This window comes from Corythoichthys intestinalis, chromosome 22 (assembly GCF_030265065.1).
Source record: "Corythoichthys intestinalis isolate RoL2023-P3 chromosome 22, ASM3026506v1, whole genome shotgun sequence".
NCBI lineage: Eukaryota > Metazoa > Chordata > Actinopteri > Syngnathiformes > Syngnathidae > Corythoichthys > Corythoichthys intestinalis.
This window is the reverse complement of record NC_080416.1, coordinates 7,744,347-7,766,712: the sequence shown is the minus strand read 5'-3', so window position 1 is coordinate 7,766,712 and position 22,366 is coordinate 7,744,347. Positions and strand designations below refer to the sequence as shown.

Here is a 22,366-nt window from a genome sequence, read left to right as displayed (position 1 = left end):
CCCTAATCCGTTCCAAGCCACCCAAATTCAAACATAAATCTTTTATAATGTATAAAAATGCATCAAAACATGTAACAAATGCATTTTACAATTACATTGCACAGTAAATATGAATCAGAGTTGTACGTAATGTAAAAAACCAAAAATAGTGTAAAGGATAAAAGTTAATACACTCATGTAAAAATGTTGGAACACGAGGGGCCAATTAATAGGACTCTGGGATACACATATATACATACAGTAGAGGTCCCTCTTAGCCAATTGGATGCCAAGGATGCTAGGCAATAGCCAACGACAGAGCAGCTATAAGTATGTTATTTTCAATAAACCCTGGGAGCTGCGATGTCTTATCCAGAAATGTTGTCAGTCGACATATCATCACAAATAAGGTTGTTCCGATCATGTTTTTTTGCTCCCGATCCGATCCCGATCGTTTTAGTTTGAGTATCTGCCGATCCCGATATTTCCCGATCTGATTGCTTTTTTTTTTGCTCCCGATTCAATTCCAATCATTCCCGATAATTTTTCCCGATCATAAACATTTTGGCAATGCATCAAGAAAAAAATCAATAAAACTCGAACGAATATATACATTCAACATACAGTACATAAGTACTGTATTTGTTTATTATGACAAACAATCCTAAAGATTGCATTTACATTATTAACATTCTTTCTGTGAGAGGGATCCACGGATAGAAAGACTTGTAATTTTTAAAGGATAAATGTGACTTTGTATATTGTGACTAAATATTTCCATCTAGTGCATTTGTTGAGCTTTCAGTAAATGATACTGTAGCCATTTAACTGTTCTGCCCAAATGCATGATGGGAAGTGCAACCATGATTGTGCGCAGTGGCACCAATTGATATATCTTCTCTGCGTTGGGAAATAACATAGGGTGTTAAAAAAAAGATCAACTACTACCATTCCTCTCCAAATTGCTTCCCACGATATTTCTGATCATTGAGAGACGGATTGTAAGGCTTTAGCCAATTAAAAAAAGGCTTCAAAGGCTGCCAAAATTCTCTCTGCTCATTTAACGTTGCCTTTTGGTTCTATATATACGTAATACGGTGCCATTATAGATTAAACGAGACAATGCGTGAGTGGGTCGTGCAGTGCATGAGTGAATTGCATTAAATATTTTAATATTATTAACGCCGTTGACGCGATAAATTTGACAGCCACATTTTAAGTCAAAACTAAAGACTCTGGATGAGTGTAAGACATTTTGTCTGTAACGTTAAATACAATTAGAAAACGATTTAATTTAAAAAAATATATATACATATACAGTGGGAATAACAAGTATTTGATACACTGCCAATGGGTTCTGCCAATGGGTTTTCCCATTGGCAGTGTATCAAATACTTGTTCTCCCCACTGTATATACATATATATATATATATGTACATATTAAAAAAGGCATGTCCGATATTTTTTTGCCGATTCTGATACTTGGAAAATGACGTGATCAGACCCGATCGTTCGGGACATCTCTAATCACAAATGTTATGAAAATATTTTTTAAAGGTTGAAAACTTACCTCGTGTCATTTAAATCATTCACAATTTTACAAAAAACTAAAATTCATGAAAAATATTTTGATTAGGAGAATGGTGCTTGAAAAAAAATGGCAAACTTGCCATCTCGAATGCAGCACTAAGTTTAAATAAACTTGGATAAAACTAAAAACTAAACATGCCATAGTACAATATTGACTTTTTATTTTATCTCATTCCCAATGAATCAACCTGAATTACCATTTCATTATTATGGCTTAATACTACTTCTGAATTCATTATCAAAATGTGTATATGACATTGCGATTAATCGCAGTTAATCTCACGCTAGTAATCATAATGAACGTGTCACGATTTCCCAACCCTACTCGAAATACATATTACTATTGATTCACATAACAAAAGTCTCCTGAATCCTTTTAAATTAATAATCGGACCATATGTATGACGATGCAATTGTCTTGGACGATTAATCGTGATAAAAGTATGTTATCATTACCTATTTTAATGTTAGCATAATGAACCCAATGTCCGAAAAAGTTCGAATTGAATAAAGTAATCCTGTTGGCGTCCTGACTGACCTTTCCCGCAGTCTTTTCACAGCGACCACTCAAGAGAGCTGAGGACCATTCGAGCCCATGCATTTTCTATGGCAATGTGCGTCCCGTGCGATGAATAAGTAAAGGTGAGCCAGCGCGCCGCATACCGCAGCTGTTCCCCCATTCGGCTGGCGCCACGTTGTGAAGAGAATTACATAAGTTGAGAAGAGCATTTAGTGTGAAGCTCGACACATTTGATGTCCACCCAGCTGGGGACAGACTCCCTGATTCGTCTTCACAAAAACATTTTATTTTAAACTCAACCAGTGCCATTGACGGTGATGGCCGTCCAATCCATTTGAACTGGGAGGACGTCTATCACCGTCAATGGCGGCCAATGAATTGATTTGTGACAAAATGGTGCTCAGTGTTTGGAATTCAGTTGTAATGTGTCAATTAATGAAAGATGTATTAAAAATATTAACAAGCAAAACCAATGAATGTAGAATGCTATGTCAGCCTTGTGAAAAGTACAGAGCTAATTGAGTTAATTTATGGAAATCTGATAAGCCCGCAAAGTTTTTGAGGTAGCAAATGAAAGCAAATTAAAAAGAAATGCTTCAATTTTATGGAAGTTGCTTTTTGCATGTATTATTAAAACATGATAGTCGAAGTTGAAGGATTTAACCAAGGTAGCAGTAAAAACAGTTGGGTTTTACGTACCTCTACAGTTAAAAAAAATATTTTACATTAAAAATACTTGTTTTCTGATATTTTTTTAATTGTATTATTTATGAATAATTATGTTTAAATTTATATGTTTTCAGTAAATTATATACAGTGGGGCAAATAACTATATAGTCAACCACCAATTGTGCAAGTTCTCCGACTTGAAAAGATTAGAGAGGCCTGTAATTGTCAACATGGGTAAACCTCAACCATGAGACACAGAATGTGGAAAACAAAAAAACAAAATCACATTGTATGATTTTTAAAGAATTTATTTCCAAATTAGATTGGAAAATAAGCATTTTGTCACCTTCAAACAAGCAAGACTTCTGGCTGTCAAAGAGGTCTAACTTCTTCTAATGAGGTCTAATGAGCTCTTAACGAGGCTCCACTTGTTACCTGTATTAATGGCACCTGTTTTAACTCATTATCGGTATAAAAGACACCTGTCCACAATCTCAGTCAGTCACACTCCAAACTCCACTAAGGCCATGACCAAAGAGCTGTCTAAGGACACCAGAGACAAAATTGTAGGCCTGCACCAGGCTGGGAAGACTGAATCTGCAATAGGTAAAACGCTTGGTGTAAAGAAATCAACTGTGGGAGCAATTATTAGAAAATGGAAGACATACAAGACCTCCCTCGATCTGGAGCTCCATGCAAGATCTCACCCCGTGGCGTCAAGGTGATAAGAACGGTGAGCAAAAATCCCACAACCACACAGGGGGACCCTGCAATTCAGTATTCTTTCTCCCCAAAACACGAGAACCTGTGTTTCTACCAAAAAAGTTCTATTTTGGTTTCATGTGACCATAACACATTCTCCCAGTCCTCTTCTGGATCATCCAAATGCTCTCTAGCGAACCGCAGACGGGCCTGGACGTATACTGGCTTCAGCAGTGGGGACACGTCTGGCAGTGAAGGATTTGAGTCCCTGGCGGTGCATTGTGTTACTGATAGTAGCCTTTGTTACTGTGGTCCCAGCTCTCTGTAGGTCATTCACTAGGTCCCCCTGTGTGATTCTGGGATTTTTGCTCACCGTTCTTGTTATCATTTTGACGCCACGGGGTGAGATTTTGCATGGAGCCCCAGATCGACGGAGATTATCAGTGGTCTTGTATGTATTTCATTTTCCAATAATTGCTCCCACAGTTGATTTCTTGACACCAAGCGTTTTACCTATTGCAGATTCAGTCTTCCCAGCCTGGTGCAGGTCTACAATTTTGTCTCTGGTGTCCTTCGACAGCTCTTTAGTCTTGGCCATAATGTAGTTTGGAGTGTAACTGACTGAGATTGTGGACAGGTGTCTTTTATACTGATAATGAGTTAAAACAGGTGCCATTAATACAGGTAACGAGTGGAGCCTCGTTAGACCTCGTTATAAGAAGTTAGACCTCTTTGACAGCCAGAAATCTTGCTTGTTTGCAGGCGCCCAAATACTTATTTTCCACTCTAATTTTGGAAAAAAAATATTTAAAAATCAAACAATGTGATTTTCTGTTTTTTTTTCCCCCCACATTCTGTCTCTCATGGTTGAGGTTTACCCATGTTGACAATTACAGGCCTCTCTAATTTTTTCGAGTAGGAGAACTTGCACAATTGGTGGTTGACTAAATACTTATTTGCCCCACTGTACATGTTCTTTAAATAAAAAAATACAGTATTTAAAAAATATTTATTATAACCGTAATATTAGAAAAAAATTGTTTTTACTATTTAATAGTAAGGTAAAATAAAATATGGGAGAAAAGTGCAGATTTGTATTTTACCTAAGTATATGCATTTGCGTGTAATGCATGATAAATATTTTAACATATACAATACATGTCAGGATAAATTCACCCCAACACTGCAAAAATCTGTGTCATGAAAAATGCTAATTCACCCCCATTCCTACGAAAACAACATCATCACATTTCTACTCTCGACCTATCGCTCAGATTCCTTCCTTCCAATTCCGACATCCTGTCGGATTAGCCAAATCTGGGGATGATCATAATTACTGAATCAATTGTGTAATTAATGTGGTCATTAGCCCGCTATAAACATTATCGCGCACGGATCGGAGAGCTCAGCAATCAATATCGTAATTAAAGCCCGCCATAAAATCCAGTATGACCGCACACTCGCGAATGTGAACGTACGTATACGTGCGCACACACAACTAGTACTTTTAGCGCTTTCAGGATATACAGCCCATTATTTTACCATCTAATTACTAAGCTGTTCTCTATGCGGGGATCAATACGGCTCCCCTGTATGGTCTTTGTCCTATTGGCCCCGTAATGCATCTTTATTGGAGGCTTTTTACTATTTGGCATGCAAGAAGAGATGCAGGGGAGGCGAAAAAAGGCAAAAGATGAGGGATGAAATGATAATGCGCAGACAGCGGGGATGAGATTGTAGCGCGTGCGCTTGTTGCTGGAGGACAGGGGGATGAAATTTCAGTTTGACAGAAGGATGAAGAATAGCGTGGCGATATGAGGCGCTTGGAAATGGATGAGAGGACGCAGAAAAGACCAAATGGGAAGCGACAAAAGAGCGCTGAGTGCTGCTGATGAGTTAAAGGGGAGCCATTATGCTCGTTTCAAGCGCTCTCCATATATATTTTGATTTTATTCAGGGGCGACTATTATTTCACAGTTCAAAGCGGAAAGGAGGAGACCTCTGCCAAGGCCGGAAGTATGATGTTATCATCACATGGTACACGCATGCAGCAGTCATGCTTGGAATTAGTGTTGCTACTAGTAACGGTGTAATGACGTCATCGGTATCGGGGAGTACGGAGAAATAACGTGGCGATGCCGTGTCCATTTGAAATGGGAGAGTGGCACCCACCCTCCCACTTCAAACAGAATGGACATCTAGAGCTGTCAATGTTAGCCGATGAGGTGAAAAAATAAAATGGAGTCTCATCCGGCCCCCAGCCTCTGTCATAAAATCAATAACGTCTGGCCCGCACACAGACTGAATAAATTGGTCAGCAGTATTGCTACCAGCATATGAAGTAGCTTACACACTAAATGCTGCTCCTCGTATACCCACTAAAAGGCAGCAGCACTCTAAGCAATATTACCCCGTTTACTTTACTTCCAATTTTCTTAAATAGCGATAATCAACAAAAAAAAAGAAAGTTGGCTTCATGGATAGGTGGAAATTGGACTATTTCTTCAGTAAAATATCCAACATCTGTGTCTGCGTCATTTGCAAAAAGACAGTCGCTGTTTTTAACCCTTTATTGCCAAATGTATCACATTTGATACACCTAAAATTTCATGATTTTGAGAGTAATTCAGAATTTTGACGTTTCTTTTTGAAAAAAACAAAACAAAAGATGGATCAACAAAATGCATCTGCAGCAGGGCCGGCCCAGCCTATACGCAGACTGTGCAGCTGCTTAGGGCCCCTGACCACTAGGGGGGGCCCCAATCTGGCAATTGTTAGATTTATATTCTATTTTGTTTACTACAGTTTGCTTTATTTGACTTTTGTGAGTTTTAATACTTGATTACAAGCTTAAAAAAAAATAAAAGTTCTTCCTTAACTTCTTTCCTCTTTTAGAAAAAGGTTTGGCGCCATAAGTACTGACAATCATTTGGGGTGAGAAGTTTGAAGCATGCAGTGCAACAAAATCTGATTAATATACAAAATATGGACGTATGGGTTGGACTGCATGTATGGGTTTCACAGTACACTGTGACGAAATGGTGGGCCAAAAATGGCCCCTTTGCATTATTTTGCTTAGAGCCCCCACATGGCCTGGGCCGGCCCTGATATGCAGATTCCATGAGAAAAAAAAAACTGAATTTAGCTAGGATTATAGATATTAGAGTGCTTATTACACATTTTCATTTTGACATTTCTTTTTAGAAATTTGAAAAAAAAAGGTTTCATTAGGACCTCATTTTTCAGATTTTGGGATTCTCTGATAATTGCTTCATGTTGCAGGTCTTTAAGGGGTAAAGAGTTCAATGTGAGGAGATATTATCCAACAAGACACGCTGACATGTAGGGCAAGATTACAGGAAAGATACGCAGCGAGAAATTGAAGCAACTTGAAGCTAGTTTAATTTCACAGCAGCAGTATTTCGCAAGAGCCGTGAGTCAAATGAGAACGCTAAAAAGGCTAGTTGCGAGATTGTTGAAATTATTTAAAAAAAAAAAAAAAGGAAATATAACACACAAAATGGCTTGCTAAAATTTGCTTAAATATATTGTTCTACGTAAAGGACGTCAGCAAAGGTCGGCCCCCCACATTTTTATCACACCAAATCTGGCCCACTTCGCAAAAAGTTTGGACACCCCTGCAGTAGTGTTTTTACCTGAAGGAAGGTTCCATTTTTGTTTTTGGTATTCCATAACTAGGACGTTTTTTCAGTTGTATTTAATTTCTTTATTTAGACAGACAATGTTGTGTGGTCTTAAGACAATTGTTTATGTTTTTTCGCATTCCTGGATAGTTAAGAGATTACAGTGTATGTTAATATAATTTAAATTCTGTTCAAATATTGCAATTTAAATTTGCTAAACAAAAAAATCCAGACATTTTGACAAGTTTTCAAAAAGTTTCTTTGGCAGTTTTTTAAAGCAAAGGTTTGAATCGAACAATGTATATTACTTGAATTAATAGATATGAAAGTTAGTAAAAGTCAATACAGATTTATTTTGCATTGATCATTTAGCCTTTCAGTTAATTAGGTTCATATTCGTGAGAAATGTATCCCTGACCCCTGTTCACCCAATCTGTTTGGTCTTATTAATGTCCCGTCCCCATAAAAAAGTGGACATGCAGATTATGCTGTTATATCGTCCCTATCAATGTTGAGACCAAACCCCTTGGATCCAGAAGGGTCATGTCAATTTTGAAGTCAAGTCAATTTTTGGTTTTAATTCCACTCATAGTGTTTTGAAGAAGCAGAATGACGAGTACCATCCAAAAAAACACCATCCTTACTGTGAAGCATGGGGGTGTTTTTCTGCACATGGAACTGGACGACTGCATGTATTTAGGAGAGGATGACCAGGGCCATGTATTGTGAGATTTTGTGGAATAACCTCCTTCCCTCAATTTGAATATTGAAAATGGGTCATGACTAGGTCTTCCATCATGACAATGGACTGAAGCAGACAGCCAGAATAACCAAGTAACAGCTTCGTAAAAAGCAGACCAAGGTTCTGAAGGGGCCTACACAGTCTCCAAACCTAAATCCAATAGAACATCTTTGGAAGAAGCTCAAAACGTGTTCCCAGTGACAGTCCAGAAACCATATTGACCTAGAGAAGATTTGTGCAGAGCAGTGGTGCAAAATCCCTGCTGCAGTCCTGTGCAAACCTGGTGAAAAGTTACAGGAAACGTTTGACCTCTGTAATTCTAAGCAAAGGCTATTGTACCAAATATTAGGGCTGTCAAACGATTAAAATTTTTAATCGAGTCAATTACAGCTTAAAAATTAATTAATCGTAATTAATCGCAATTCAAACCATCTATAAACTATGCCATATTTTTCTGTAAATTATTGTTGGAATGGAAAGATAAGACACAAGACGGATATATACATTCAACTTACGGTACATAAGTACTGTATTTATTTATTATAACAAAAAAATCAACAAGATGGCATTAACATTATTAACATTTTGTTGAAGTGATCCATGGATAGAAAGACTTGTAGTTCTTAAAAGATAAATGTTGGTACAAGGTATAGACATTTCATATTAAAACCCCTCTTAATGTTTTCGTTTTAATAAAATTTGTAACATTTTCAATCAAAAAATAAACTAGTAGCTCGCCAATGTTGATGTCAATAATTACACAATGCTCATGGTGCTGAAACCCATAAAATCAGTTGAACCCAAGCGCCAGCAGAGGGCGACAAAACACCAAAAAAATCACAAGTAACAAGTGGACATGACACTGTGCTGTCATTTAAATCTGTTTGAGCGGGGCATGTGCGTTAAATGCGTCAAATATTTTAACGTGATTAATTCAAAAAAATTAATTACCGCCCGTTAAGGCGATAATTTTGACAGCCCTACCAAATATTGAAATTGATTTTCTCAGGTGTTCAAATACTTATTTGCAGCTGTATAAAATAATTGTTTAAAAAAATCATAGAAGCACCTCCCATGAAAGAGACCTTGCAAAAATCGCAGGGTGTTCAAATACCTATTTTCCCCACTGTACCTCTTTCATTAAAAAAATAGACAACAAAATAGTAAATATTCTGATTTCTGTAGCTTTTTTTCCTGATCATCAATGATGTTAAACTTCTATTGATGGCGATAGATGTCCAATCCATTTGAACTTGGAGGATCAAATGATCGCTGCCACTCCTCCCGGTTCAAACAAATTGTATACCAATCACCTTCAATGGCATCCAATGAGTTAATGCTATTTCTCCAGCATCGTGTATTTTCATTAAGTACATGGTCTTAAATCCACTGCCTGCAATAAAGCAGAAAAAAAATGAAAGTCTGTTTCTTTAACTGGAATAGAGCTCATTATTCGAAAATGTTCAATGAGGTGAAAAAAAAACTTAACAGTCTCCCTTTAAACAAGTCCAGCCATTCGATAACTCTTTGTATAATGGTTATATCAGCAATTGGACGGCAAATAGACGGACTCCTTGGATGTGTGTAATGGATAAAGATGAAGAAAATGGCCTAATGGGTTGATTTTACGCGTAATGTGAACCTAATGTTAAAAGATATAAAACGAGGGAGGAATAGCGATGGAAGGGAATGAAATGTTAAAGAAGAAGAAAAGGCTGTTTAGAAGACGTTACAAGACTGGATTTAGCTGTTATTTTCACATTTTGATATCCAGATGCAGCGAAATCTCTAAAATGAAACTAAATGGAGAAAAAAAAGTCATGTTAGTAAAGGAATAAAGATGGTTGCATGGGTCTCAAGGTACAAAAAAAAAAAACACAGGACGCATACTGTGTACTGTATTTATCTTGGGGGTGTGCTGGGCAATCTTTCAATGAAATGCAATAGCATATAAGGTGAAAGAGAGGTGAAGGTTGAGGTGGAGGGAGAGATGAAATGTTGGAGGAGGGATGTTGAAAAAGGTCGCAGGTCAGATAGTCAAGTAGATGGAAAATACAAGGGACTGCTCTTTTAATGCAAAACCTTTCACACAGAAAATGGAAAAGATGACTAGGTTTACACATACTGTATATACACTAGGTATGCCACAGTTATTTGAGGAATCAATAATTAATCCATTTCTATAGTCGATTCATTGTTAAGAGACATTGGTTACCTCAGAACTCTAAATTGTCTCCTTTTTATTCATTTTTAAATAATTTATTTCAAATTTTAAATAAAAAAAAAACAACAACCCAAAAACAGTATTCTTTTTATATAGTTTTCATTACTTAGATTGTTTTTGTTTGAAAAAGAAAAAGTAAATATCCGCAGATTCTCCTTTTTTTTTTTTTTTTTTTTTTTTTTTGATACAGTGGGACGTACATCTACTTGAAAACGTCTCTACATACAGAATTTTCAGGTTACGACACGCCTCAACTGAAAAATATTGCTTCTTGTTACGAAAGAAATGTTAGGATACGAAAGGCAAAAAATCAGGATACGAAAGGCAAAAATACAGTATGGGCTGCTGCTGGCAGCATCCAGAGTTTACTGAATGTAAAATAATTATATCTGCTCTGCCACTGGCTATTGCCTAGCATTGTCCTGGCATTCAATTGGCTAAGAGGAACCTCTACTGTATGTGTACGTGTGTAACCCAGCGTCCTCTGCATTTGCCCATTGTGTCCCGACAGCTTTAAATGAATCTACAGTGATCCCTTGTTACTTTGCGCATCAAACTTCGCCCCCACAGTCCATCGCTGATTTTTTTTTTTTTTTTTTTTTAAACCATCATGTGGTCTCACTCTCCCTCCTGCTGCTTTTCTTGGTCAGGCAGTGCACTGGAGTTGCATATTAAAGTTAACGATGATTGACAGACGTTAAGTTTTGATCTTGCCAAAGATGCTTGGAAGAAGAAACTTCAAAGCGCCGCATGCGCCAATCATTGTTTAAGATGTTAAACAGTTGCTGTGGCAACTCATTGTGTGTAAGTGAGCAGCTTGGGCGGATTTGAGTGGACTCACTCAATGAAGCATTTAATGAAGATAAGCATTTTTGTAATTTATTCTTGTTTAAAAATAATTAGAGGGACAGTTTAAAACTTATAATTATTACGTTTGAAGTGCTTAAAAACATTTATTTAAAAAAAAAATATATATATATAAGGTTTTTTTTTTATTATACTTTGGGGAAAAAAAGTGAAAAAACATGTCTTATATGTTTCTCTTTCTCATGCTTAATCTGAATAGATACATTGAACAAACACATACAAAAAAAAAGCACTACTTCACGGTTTTTCACTTATAGCGGCGGGTTCTGGTCCCCATTAACCGCGAGAAATCACTGTATTAGCTTTTAATCTTTATATTTTACATTATGTACTACACCATTTTTTTAACATAGCATAAAAATGCAGCCAAACAAGTAAAATCTTTGGCTGCATTTTTATGCTTTATAAAAGATTTATGTCTGAATTTTGGGGGTCTTAGAAGAGATCAGGGCATTTACATGGAAAACGCGTCTCTACTTACGGAATTGTCAGTTTATAAAACTACTTTCAGAACCAATTGATTTCGTAAGTAGAGGTACCACTATTTTTAAAATTTTTGAATTTTCAAGCAGAATTTTTAAAAAATTGTTATAACTTACAACAATACTAACAAAAATTAATTAATTTGAAATATATATAAAAATATAATACATTTATATTATTCTATATAAAATACATAGTATAAATATATTTAATTGATACAATTTATTATCAATTAAAGAAATAATAAATTATTGCAAAAAAAGAAAAGAAAATTGAAATATTTTTCAATACAAATGATTAATAAACAAAGAACAGCTAAAAAAAAACTAACTAAAACAACAACAACAACAAAATAAATGCAGGATTTTATAGAGATATCCAATCCGATCACAAACAGCCTCTCACTCTCCCTCCTGAAGCATTTCTTTCTCACCAGGCAGCAGCAGCTTGTTAAAGTTAACAATGAGTGACAAGGGAGCTGCTTTGATGTTGCCAGAAAACTACCTTCCAATGGCCGCCGCCTTGTTGTTAAACATTGGCTGTAGTCGCTACGGCAACTCATTGTGTTGTGTCGTGTACTGTTCTGTTTATTTGAGAGGACTCACTCAATGAAGAATTTAACAAAGAATTATACTTTAGGGAAAAATCATGTCTTATATGCATCTTTCCAATGCAAAATCTGAATAAATACATTGAATACACAAAAAACACTTCTTTTTTTTTCCGGTTATCGCGGTGTGGCGGATTCCCCATTAACCGCGAAAAACGAGGGATCACTGCACTACAGACCAATGAATTGAATAATCCCCAAAACAAAGACATGGAAGCTCATCTTACTTGTGCATGGTGAGGAAGGTGAATCCAGCGGAGTTCTGAAGTGATCCTCTTGGCACACGCACGCCACCGAGCCCTCATCCTCGGAAATACTGTTTGCGGGACAAGGAAAGCACTCTTGCTGCCTGGAGGACATCTTGTAGGATCCGGGGGGACATGCTGCCAGAAAACATACAAACAAACATCAAATAGGAGCCAGGAAATACACTTTTGCAGCTTTTGACAAACTGAAAAATTATTGTCAATATATTACATGCAAGTGAAACTGTAATGTCATTACAAATTTATATGTACTTGGTTATCTTTGCATTAGTTTTTGTTTATACATATTGCTACTTGTATATTTTTTAGGTCAAACGATTGTAACGAACTGTATTTTGAAACAAAGACTAAAATGATTTGGAATAATGTTGGATGATGTGAGATTATGTATAACGAGGATGTATGTCGTGGAATACTAAATAATGCATGAAGTGGCATCGATTATTTTAGTAGCCAATTAATCGATGAACTATTTACTTCGAATAGTCGAGTAATTGGATAAAGAACATATAAAAATACCTGAGCTGAGCCTGAAACCGTATAAAAAAACCAAACAAAAAAAACAGGATGTACAACAAAATAACAATTGGCAAATTTACATTGCAAAAGTACGCTAGCTTAAATGCTATAAAATGCTAACGCTTTTTTATAATGCTCTTAACAAATGGTTCAGACACATAATACCACAAAAAATGGCTTAATATACCTTTAAACGAAATTACGAATACATTCCAAAAAAAAAAAAAAAATCATTAGCTCCAACAAAAACTTAGCTTATGTTGGTCTTAACAGGGAGCAGATGGATTTAGTCATGTGAAATGAGGTTGACCAGAGGGCCGTGTATCCACCCAGATCAATAAAAATAAATGCAAACTAGGGCTGTCAAACGATTAAAAATTTTAATCGAGTTAATCACAGCTTAAAAATTAATTAATCGTAATTAATCGCAATTCAAACCATCTCTAAAATATGTCATATTCTTCTGTAAATTATTGTTGGAACCATAAGACAAGACGGATGTTTACATTCAACATACTGTACATAAGTACTGTATTTGTTTATTATAACAATAAATCCGCAAGATGGCATGAACATTATAAACATTCTTTCTGTGAAAGGGATCCACAGATAGAAAGACTTGTAATTCTTAAAAGATAAATGTGAGTACAAGTTATAATAATTTTGATAGTTTGTATATTGTGACTAAATATTGCCATCTAGTGTATTTGTTGAGCTAAACAAAATGTTTGAATAGAGTTTGACCAAAGTGAGTATTATTTTGCATAGCTATTTTGATTTGGAATGCCCTTTCTCTTTGCACTGAGCGCTTTTCGTTTTGTGAACATTATTTATTTTTTGGAGAGATAAGAATATTATTTTTGTTGTGCTTTCACTAAATAATACTGTAGCGACTTAACTGTTCTTAACTGCCCAAATGCATAATGGGAAGTTGGGCAACCATGACTATCAGTGGTGGCTGCAAATGGTATATTTTCTCTGCGTTGTGTTCAATATAGGGTGTTAAGAAAAAGCTCATCTCCTGTCGTTATTCCACATGTCGCTCGTCACATATAGTTATAATTGTTGTGGAAGAGATGCCAAAGCTTATTCCCAATGAATGCCTGCGTCCACTCCACTCGCTTGTCTCTGCCTCTTAGCTCTCAATATACATAAAACGGCGCCACTGTAGTCTGTTCGCAGCAATGCGTGAGTGGCTCGTTCCGCGCATAAGTTAAATGCGTTAAATATTTTAACGTTATTAACTGAAAAATTAATTACCGCCCGTTAACTCGAAAAATTTGACAGCCCTAATATTTTTACCTAGTTGTTCTACACAAACGACTAACTATTAAAAAATATAATTAAATAGCACGATGTTCTTGATTTCATGATTTCATGATTTTCTTTTTTGAACTCATGGGCTGCTATTGAAATGCTAGACGCCCAAGCCATTTTGACTGTCAAAAAGCACATATAAATGAATCTGCAGGGAAGCAAAAAAAAAAAAAAAAAAAAACGATTTAGCAAAAAATCCATTTTGACAGAAACAATTTTCACATCAGTGCTAATCACAAGACCGCTTAGACACGAACCACCCCAAAAACGACAACTTTGCCAACCTACAATTTAAAAACTCAATTTTTGGGTGTTGTTTTCCGCCGTCTCACTCCATTTGCAAGAAGTGCGAAATATCAGCGACATCCTCAAGTGCAAGCGCTCCACTTGAGGCGCCGACGACAAAAGGCGGGAATGTGGTGGAGGGTGATAAGCGCTCCGCGACCTAACATGCGAGCGCTCCGCACGCCACGCAACAGCGGCTTAATGAAGCTCAATGCACGCGTGACAAGACGGCTCACGTAAACACACGGCGAATAAAAAAAAAATAAAAAAGCTCCATTTTTCACTTGCCGTGCCTTCGGAGCAGGTGATAATGGGTGTGAAATCGGGATGCCGGGTCCCGCTCGATACTCTGATCTCTCTTCTGAGACTATATTATAAACAATGGCTATGCATTAGCGACTTCTCCACTCAGTTTTGCATTCCCACTTTCTTCACGTTCCACCGTCTCCCATCAAAAACACATTACAGCTCGCCTTCTTCCTGGGTTAACACTTGAGGCCTGAAATAAGTTTAATATTCAGGCTGTCAACAGGTAGAAAGTAAGGATATTTTTATGACATTTTTTAAAGGTAGGGGGGAACATCGACAACAACAAAAGAAAGTTTTGTGTGCGTTTTGTCATGCTTCAAAGTGGACAGTCGGGCATTTGAAACAAAAACAAATCATGATTTAAAGGGAACCTCGGACTTATAAGCAACAATTGCTCTTTTTTACTAAAATATTTTATTAAAAACTAGGGCTGTCAAACGATTTAAATTTTTAATCGAGTTAATTACAGCTTAAAAATTAATTAATCGTAATTAATCGCAATTCAAACCATTTATAAAATATGCCATATTTTTCTGTAAATTATATATATATTCTGTAAAATAATTTGTTGGAATGGAAAGATAAGACACAAGATGGATTTATACATTCAACATACGGTACATAAGGACTGTAGTGGGCATTTCACTCTACTGTCATTTAAATCTGTCTATGCTGTCCTCACTCGGAAGCGTCTACTTTTCCCAAAGCTAGACAGCTAGTGAACGACGCCTTAATAATCAGACTTCTTCCTTTTTCATCTGATTTATTAATAAAATGGCCTCAAACCACTGTCCTCTTTAGACCGTAGTGAAACTACAAAAAAAAGTACACAAGTATTGCATTAGCAACAACGTTAGCTTAGCACGCTATACAGGTTCACTAAACATAAACAAAAAGCGTCTCATACAAAAAATATAACATTTCGCTTACTAACATAATATGTACATTCTTTACAACAACCATACTTATGGACAAATCTTGTCCAAGGATCATATAAGCACAACATTACAACGTAGGCGTCAGCCCGAGACGTCGTGCAGCCATATTGAACTGGCAAGAAAGCAATAAACCATGTCGCAAAGCGACCACAAAAGTTCGCTGTTAGACAGCACAAAAAACCTTGCAGTAAAAGTTACCAAAAGGCAGAATACTGTCTGAGCGGGACATGTGCGTTAATTGCGTCAAATATTTTAACGTGATTAATTAAAAAAATTAATTACCGCGCGTTAACGCGATAATTTTGACAGCCCTATTAAAAACACATAAAATATTGCCATTGATTTAAAAATCTAATATTTAGTACTTGTTTTGACATACGGAGGGCGCCATGTTTTATGCGCGCAATGGACGCTCGGGGTGATGACGTAGTTTGTCACTATCACTGGACGAACACTACCGGTGTTCTGCAATTCCTTCCTACGCGCCGAAACGTCCAACTCATACGCTCATCAGTTAAAAATGGCGATTACTTACTATTTGGGTTTTTATTGATTCTTTTTTTACCTTTTCATTGCCTCAAAATACTTTTTGCATATGTTTCCCTCTCATACCTTTAAGGATTGTGTTTTCTTGTGGTAGCTTTAAAGCAGATTGTTGATCTTTTGACCGGTTGCGTATTTAAAGCACCCTTATTTGATATTACTACGTTTAAGTATTTTCTTAAGGCACCTTTAATATGTTCTGTCTGTATGCATCTAAACAAAACAAGCTGAAAGCCAAGGGCGTAGGTTTGGTCTTAATATTGATAGGGACGATATAACAGCATAACCTGCATGTACACTTTTTGCTGGGGACGGGACATTAACCCTTTAACACCTAAGCCTATTTTGGCCGAATTTGCATGCATTTGGTGTTGCCTTTATATTTCAAAGAAAAAATTGTTCACAATGGCCAAGTTGGGTCCCTTTTTAGGACACCTTGAACTCCATGTCTAAACTGTTGTTTTCTTCACTGACCAATTATAATCCACATTTTGGACCCAAAAAGAATAAAAAATCCCAATTTTTTTCCCCAAAATTTTTAATGTTGATGTCCCATTGATACAGTGCCTTGCAAAAGTATTCGGCCCCCTTGAACCTTGCAACCTTTCGCCATATTTCAGGCTTCAAACAAAGATATAAAATTTTAATTTTTTGTCAAGAATCAACAACAAGTGGGACACAATCGTGAAGTGGAACAAAATTTATTGGATAATTGAAACTTTTTTAACAAATAAAAAACTGAAAAGTGGGGCGTGCAATATTATTCGGCCCCCTTGCGTTAATACTTTGTAGCGCCACCTTTTGCTCCAATTACAGCTGCAAGTCACTTGGGGTATGTTTCTATCAGTTTTGCACATCGAAAGACTGACATTCTTGCCCATTCTTCCTTGCAAAACAGCTCGAGCTCAGTGAGGTTGGATGGAGAGTGTTTGTGAACAGCAGTCTTCAGCTCTTTCCACAGATTCTCGATTGGATTCAGGTCTGGACTTTGACTTGGCCATTCTAACACCTGGATACGTTTATTTTTGAACCATTCCATTGTAGATTTGGCTTTATGTTTTGGATCATTGTCCTGTTGGAAGATAAATCTCCGTCCCAGTCTCAGGTCTTGTGCAGATACCAACAGGTTTTCTTCCAGAATGTTCCTGTATTTGGCTGCATCCATCTTCCCGTCAATTTTAACCATCTTCCCTGTCCCTGCTGAAGAAAAACAGGCCCAAACCATGATGCTGCCACCACCATGTTTGACAGTGGGGATGGTGTGTTCAGGGTGATGAGCTGTGTTGCTTTTACGCCAAACATATCGTTTTGCATTGTGGCCAAAAAGTTCAATTTTGGATTCATCTGACCAGAGCACCTTCTTCCACATGTTTGGTGTGTCTCCCAGGTGGCTTGTGGCAAACTTTAAACGAGACTTTTTATGGATATCTTTGAGAAATGGCTTTCTTCTTGCCACTCTTCCATAGAGGTCAGATTTGTGCAGTGTACGACTGATTGTTGTCCTATGGACAGACTCTCCCACCTCAGCTGTAGATCTCTGCAGTTCATCCAGAGTGATCATGGGCCTCTTGGCTGCATCTCTGATCAGTTTTCTCCTTGTTTGAGAAGAAAGTTTGGAAGGACGGCCGGGTCTTGGTAGATTTGCAGTGGTCTGATGCTCCTTCCATTTCAATATGATGGCTTGCACAGTGCTCCTTGAGATGTTTAAAGCTTGGGAAATCTTTTTGTATCCAAATCCGGCTTTAAACTTCTCCATAACAGTATCTCCGACCTGCCTGGTGTGTTCCTTGGTTTTCATAATGCTCTCTGCACTTTAAACAGAACCCTGAGACTATCACAGAGCAGGTGCATTTATACGGAGACTTGATTACACAAAGGTGGATTCTATTTATCATCATCGGTCATTTAGGACAACATTGGATCATTCAGAGATCCTCACTGAGCTTCTGGAGTGAGTTTGCTGCACTGAAAGTAAAGGGGCCGAATAATATTGCACGCCCCACTTTTCAGTTTTTTATTTGTTAAAAAAGTTTAAATTATCCAATAAATGTTGTTCCACTTCACGATTGTATCCCACTTGTTGTTGATTCTTGACAAAAAAATTAAATTTTATATCTTTATGTTTGAAGCCTGAAATGTGGCGAAAGGTTGCAAGATTCAAGGGGGCCGAATACTTTTGCAAGGCACTGTAAAACAACAGATAAGAAAAAGCAAAAGGTGGGTTAAATTTGTATCAAAATTTAGCATAACTTCATGTGAACGTTAAATTATGTTTAATTGTACTTAAATTAACTGTAACCGACGTTTATTCATTCGCTGCCAACCTTCCTGTCGAAATGGATTGGAAGTCTATCGCTGTCAATGTCAGCCAGACAGTTGCCATGGTAGAACAACCTCAATGAAATAAAAGACCTTTTGAAATACCTTGTGTTTTATTTACCAACACACAAACAAATTAACCGCATCTTTTCAAAAGCTAGCGATTACGTATCGATTCGCTATTCGTCAGCTCTCGCGGTTCTGCCCGACAACTATGTTTCACGGCAGAATCAACGCGTGTAAGATTGGTCATCGTGCCTTTTCTTTTCTCTATAAGAACCTTGTAATCGACTTTTTAATGTCTGTCATCACACGGCACTAAACAGCCTCTCGCTTTCAGCTCACGGTTACATTAAAGCCTGGGGGCATCACAAAAAAACATTCTGGAATACTCTTTGTTCCAGAATGTTCTCTAGTCATCCGTCCTTTCCCATCCGAGAACATGAAGCGAAGGCGGACAACATCAATTCATTTTGCAAAGCACACGACGGCAAGATGGCTGCGTTTACGACTTATCTCTTCAATTCAGCGAGAGCCGTCAAATTTCGCCAACCCACCCGGAAGATGTGTTTTAATAATAGGGGGTCCGCGGGCACAATATGAGCGGCTCCGATAACAAAGGAGGCTGGTTTTATACGCTGCCAATCATCTTCCACAGCGAGAGGTCAGTGGCAGGGTCAACGCAAGTCAATGCCGCGCAAGGTCGTGTCACTCAAAACGGACCGTGAGCCGTCTGTCAATAAAAGGCGGAATGAGAGAGAAGGAAATGAAGCTAGCAAACAGCAGTCGACAATTCATGCTGGAAGCATTCACACATATGCACTTCATATTCCTTTTTATTATTCTGCCCGTGTTTTTCGGCAAGCTTGTCCTCCCACATGCTTTACTTCATTCTCACATTCCAACTTTATCATTTTCTACATACTCACATGACACAAGGTCCTATTTTTTTCTTCTCAAAACAATTCTAACCCACAATTCATGTTTTTGAATACATTTCAATGGGAGCGTCGACATAAGCAAAGGTTGTCAGTTCATCCCCATTAAATACCAACTAAAATGATTTTACATTAAGCAACATTAGTTAACATCATACAACAATATTCCACTTTAGTGCTGCAATGATTAATCGATTAACTCGAGTTTTCGATTAGAAAAAACGATTCGAATTAAAATGTTGCTGCTATTCGTTTAGTTAAAGTCGCTTTGTATAATGGTTTGTTTTGAAAGTGTTTGCATTAGGGCTGTCAAAATTGTCGCGTTAACGGGCGGTAATTAATTTTTTAAGTTAATCACGTTAAAATATTTGACGCATTTAGCGCACATGCCCCGCTCAAACAGATTAAAATGACAGCAGTGTCATGTCCATTTGTGACTTGTGTTTTTTGGTGCTTTGTTGCCCTCTGCTGGCACTTGGATGCAACTGATTTTCTAGGTTTCAGCACCATGAGCATAGTGTAATTATTGACATCAACAATGGCGAGCTACTGGTTTTTGTTTGAAAATTTTACAAAATTTATTAAAACGAAAACATTAAGAGGGGTTTTGATACAAAATTTCTATACCTCGCACTAACATTTATCTTCTAAGAACTACAAGTCTTTCTATCCATGGATCGCTTTAACAGAATGTTAATAATGTTAATGCCATCTTGTTGATTTATTGTTATAAAAAAAACAAATACAGTAATTACTGTATGTACAACTGGACCTAGTAACACTAACAAGTCACATGACATTTTGGAGGGAATATGACAAGCAGTATTCAATTTGGACATTTAAGGATGTAGTTTCTAAGGGGTATACTCACTTTTGTTGCTAGGGGTTTGGATATAAATGGCTATGTTTTGAGTTATTTTGAGGGGAAAATAAATTAACTATTATAAAGCTGCATACAGACTACTTTTCATTATGTCAAAGTGTCATTTTGTCAGTGTTGTCCCATGAAAAGATATACTTAAATATCTGCAGAAATGTACTCACTTTTGTTGCTAGGGGTTTAGATATTAATGGCTATATTTTGAGTTATTTTGAGGGGAAAATAAATTATCATGAAGCTGCACACAGACTACTTTTCATTGTGTCAAAGTGTCATTTTCTCAGTGTTGTCCCATGTAAAGATATTTAAGTATATCTGCAGAAATGCGAGGGGTGTACTCACTTTTGTTGCAAGGGGTTTGGATATTAATGGCTATATTTTGAGTTGTTTTGAGGGGAAAATAAATTGAACTATTATAAAGTTGCACACAGACTACTTTTCTTTGTGTCAAAGTGTCATTTTCTCAGTGTTGTCCCATGAAAACATCTATTTAAATATCTGCAGAAATGCGAGGGGTGTACTCACCTTTTGTTGCTAGGAGTTTAGATATTAATGGCTATATTTTGAGTTATTTTGAGGGGAAAATAAATTAACTATTATATAGCTGCACACAGACTACTTTTCGTTGTGTCAAAGTGTTGTCCCATGAAAAGACATACTTAAATATCTGCAGAAATGCGAGGGGTGTACTCACTTTTGTTGCTAGGGGTTTAGATATTAATGGCTATAATTTGAGTTATCTTGAGGGGAAAATAAATTATTATAAAGTTGCACATAGACTACTTTTCATTGTGTCAAAGTGTCATTTTGTTAGTGTTGTCCCGTGAAAAGATATACTTAAATATCTGCAGAAATGCTAGGGGTGTACTCACTTTTGTTGCTAGGGGTTTAGATATTAATGGCTATATTTTGAGTTATTTTGAGGGGAAAATAATGAACTATAATAAAGCTGCACACCGACTACTTTTCATTGTGTCAAACTGTCATTTTCTCAGTGTTGTCCCATGTAAAGATATTTAAGTATATCTGCAGAAATGCGAGGGGTGTACTCACTTTTGTTGCTAGGGGTTTAGATATTAACGGCTATATTTTGAGTTATTTTGAGGGGAAAATAAATTAATTATTATAAAGCTGCACACAGACTACTTTTCGTTGTGTCAAAGTGTCATTTTGTCAGTGTTGTCCCATGAAAACATCTTCTTAAATATCTGCAGAAATGCGAGGGGTGTACTCACTTTTGTTGCTAGGGGTTTAGATATTAATGGCTATATTTTGAGTTATTTTGAGGGGGAAATAAATTAACTATTATAAAGCTGCACACAGACTATTTTTAATTGTGTCAAAGTGTCATTTTGTCAGTGTTGTCCCATGAAAACATCTTCTTAAATATCTGCAGAAATGCAAGGGGTGTACTCACTTTTGTTGCTAGGGGTTTAGATATTAATGGCTATATTTTGAGTTATTTTGAGGGGAAAATAAATTAACTATTATAAAGCTGCACACAGACTATTTTTAATTGTGTCAAAGTGTCATTTTGTCAGTGTTGTCCCATGAAAACATTTTCTTAAATATCTGCAGAAATGCGAGAGGTGTAGTCACTTTTGTGATACACTGTAATTCAACAATATTCCATTTAAATCATCATTCAACAGTTTCCAAATTAATTTGAACTTTATTCAAGATGATTCCACATCTGTCCCATTCGATTTTTTTCAAGTTATGTTTAGCCAATACCAATCTTACACTCATATTTTTTAGGCCAGTAAAAATTAATCCAATAATACCCCAAAAATAGCCGTATCGGGTACCAAGACCAATTAGTAAGCATTCCATCATCACTAACTTACATTCCATCATTTGCTAGTCAAAAGAATCATTTCGAATCCTTGATTTTCCCTTTTAATTGCCTTAAATATACACTTTAACTAAAAGTGTGGATTTTCGTGAGACGAGACAGAAGGCGAGATCTGCCAGGACAGCTGGCAAACCAACTGATCAATTTGTCCAATGTGTCGACTGGGA

At 36.8% G+C, this 22,366-nt stretch overlaps 1 protein-coding gene across 2 annotated transcripts in view; it reads right to left on the bottom strand.

Annotated features, from left to right (window-relative positions):
* LOC130910911 (ephrin type-A receptor 7-like) overlaps positions 1 to 22,366 on the bottom strand; it is a 747,396-nt gene that overhangs the window by 115,340 nt on the left and 609,690 nt on the right. For both annotated transcript variants that reach the window (XM_057828557.1, XM_057828559.1), the window contains one exon: positions 12,258 to 12,413. In XM_057828557.1, coding sequence (XP_057684540.1) covers positions 12,258 to 12,413 — 156 coding nt within the window. The remainder of the gene's footprint in view (positions 1 to 12,257; positions 12,414 to 22,366) is intronic.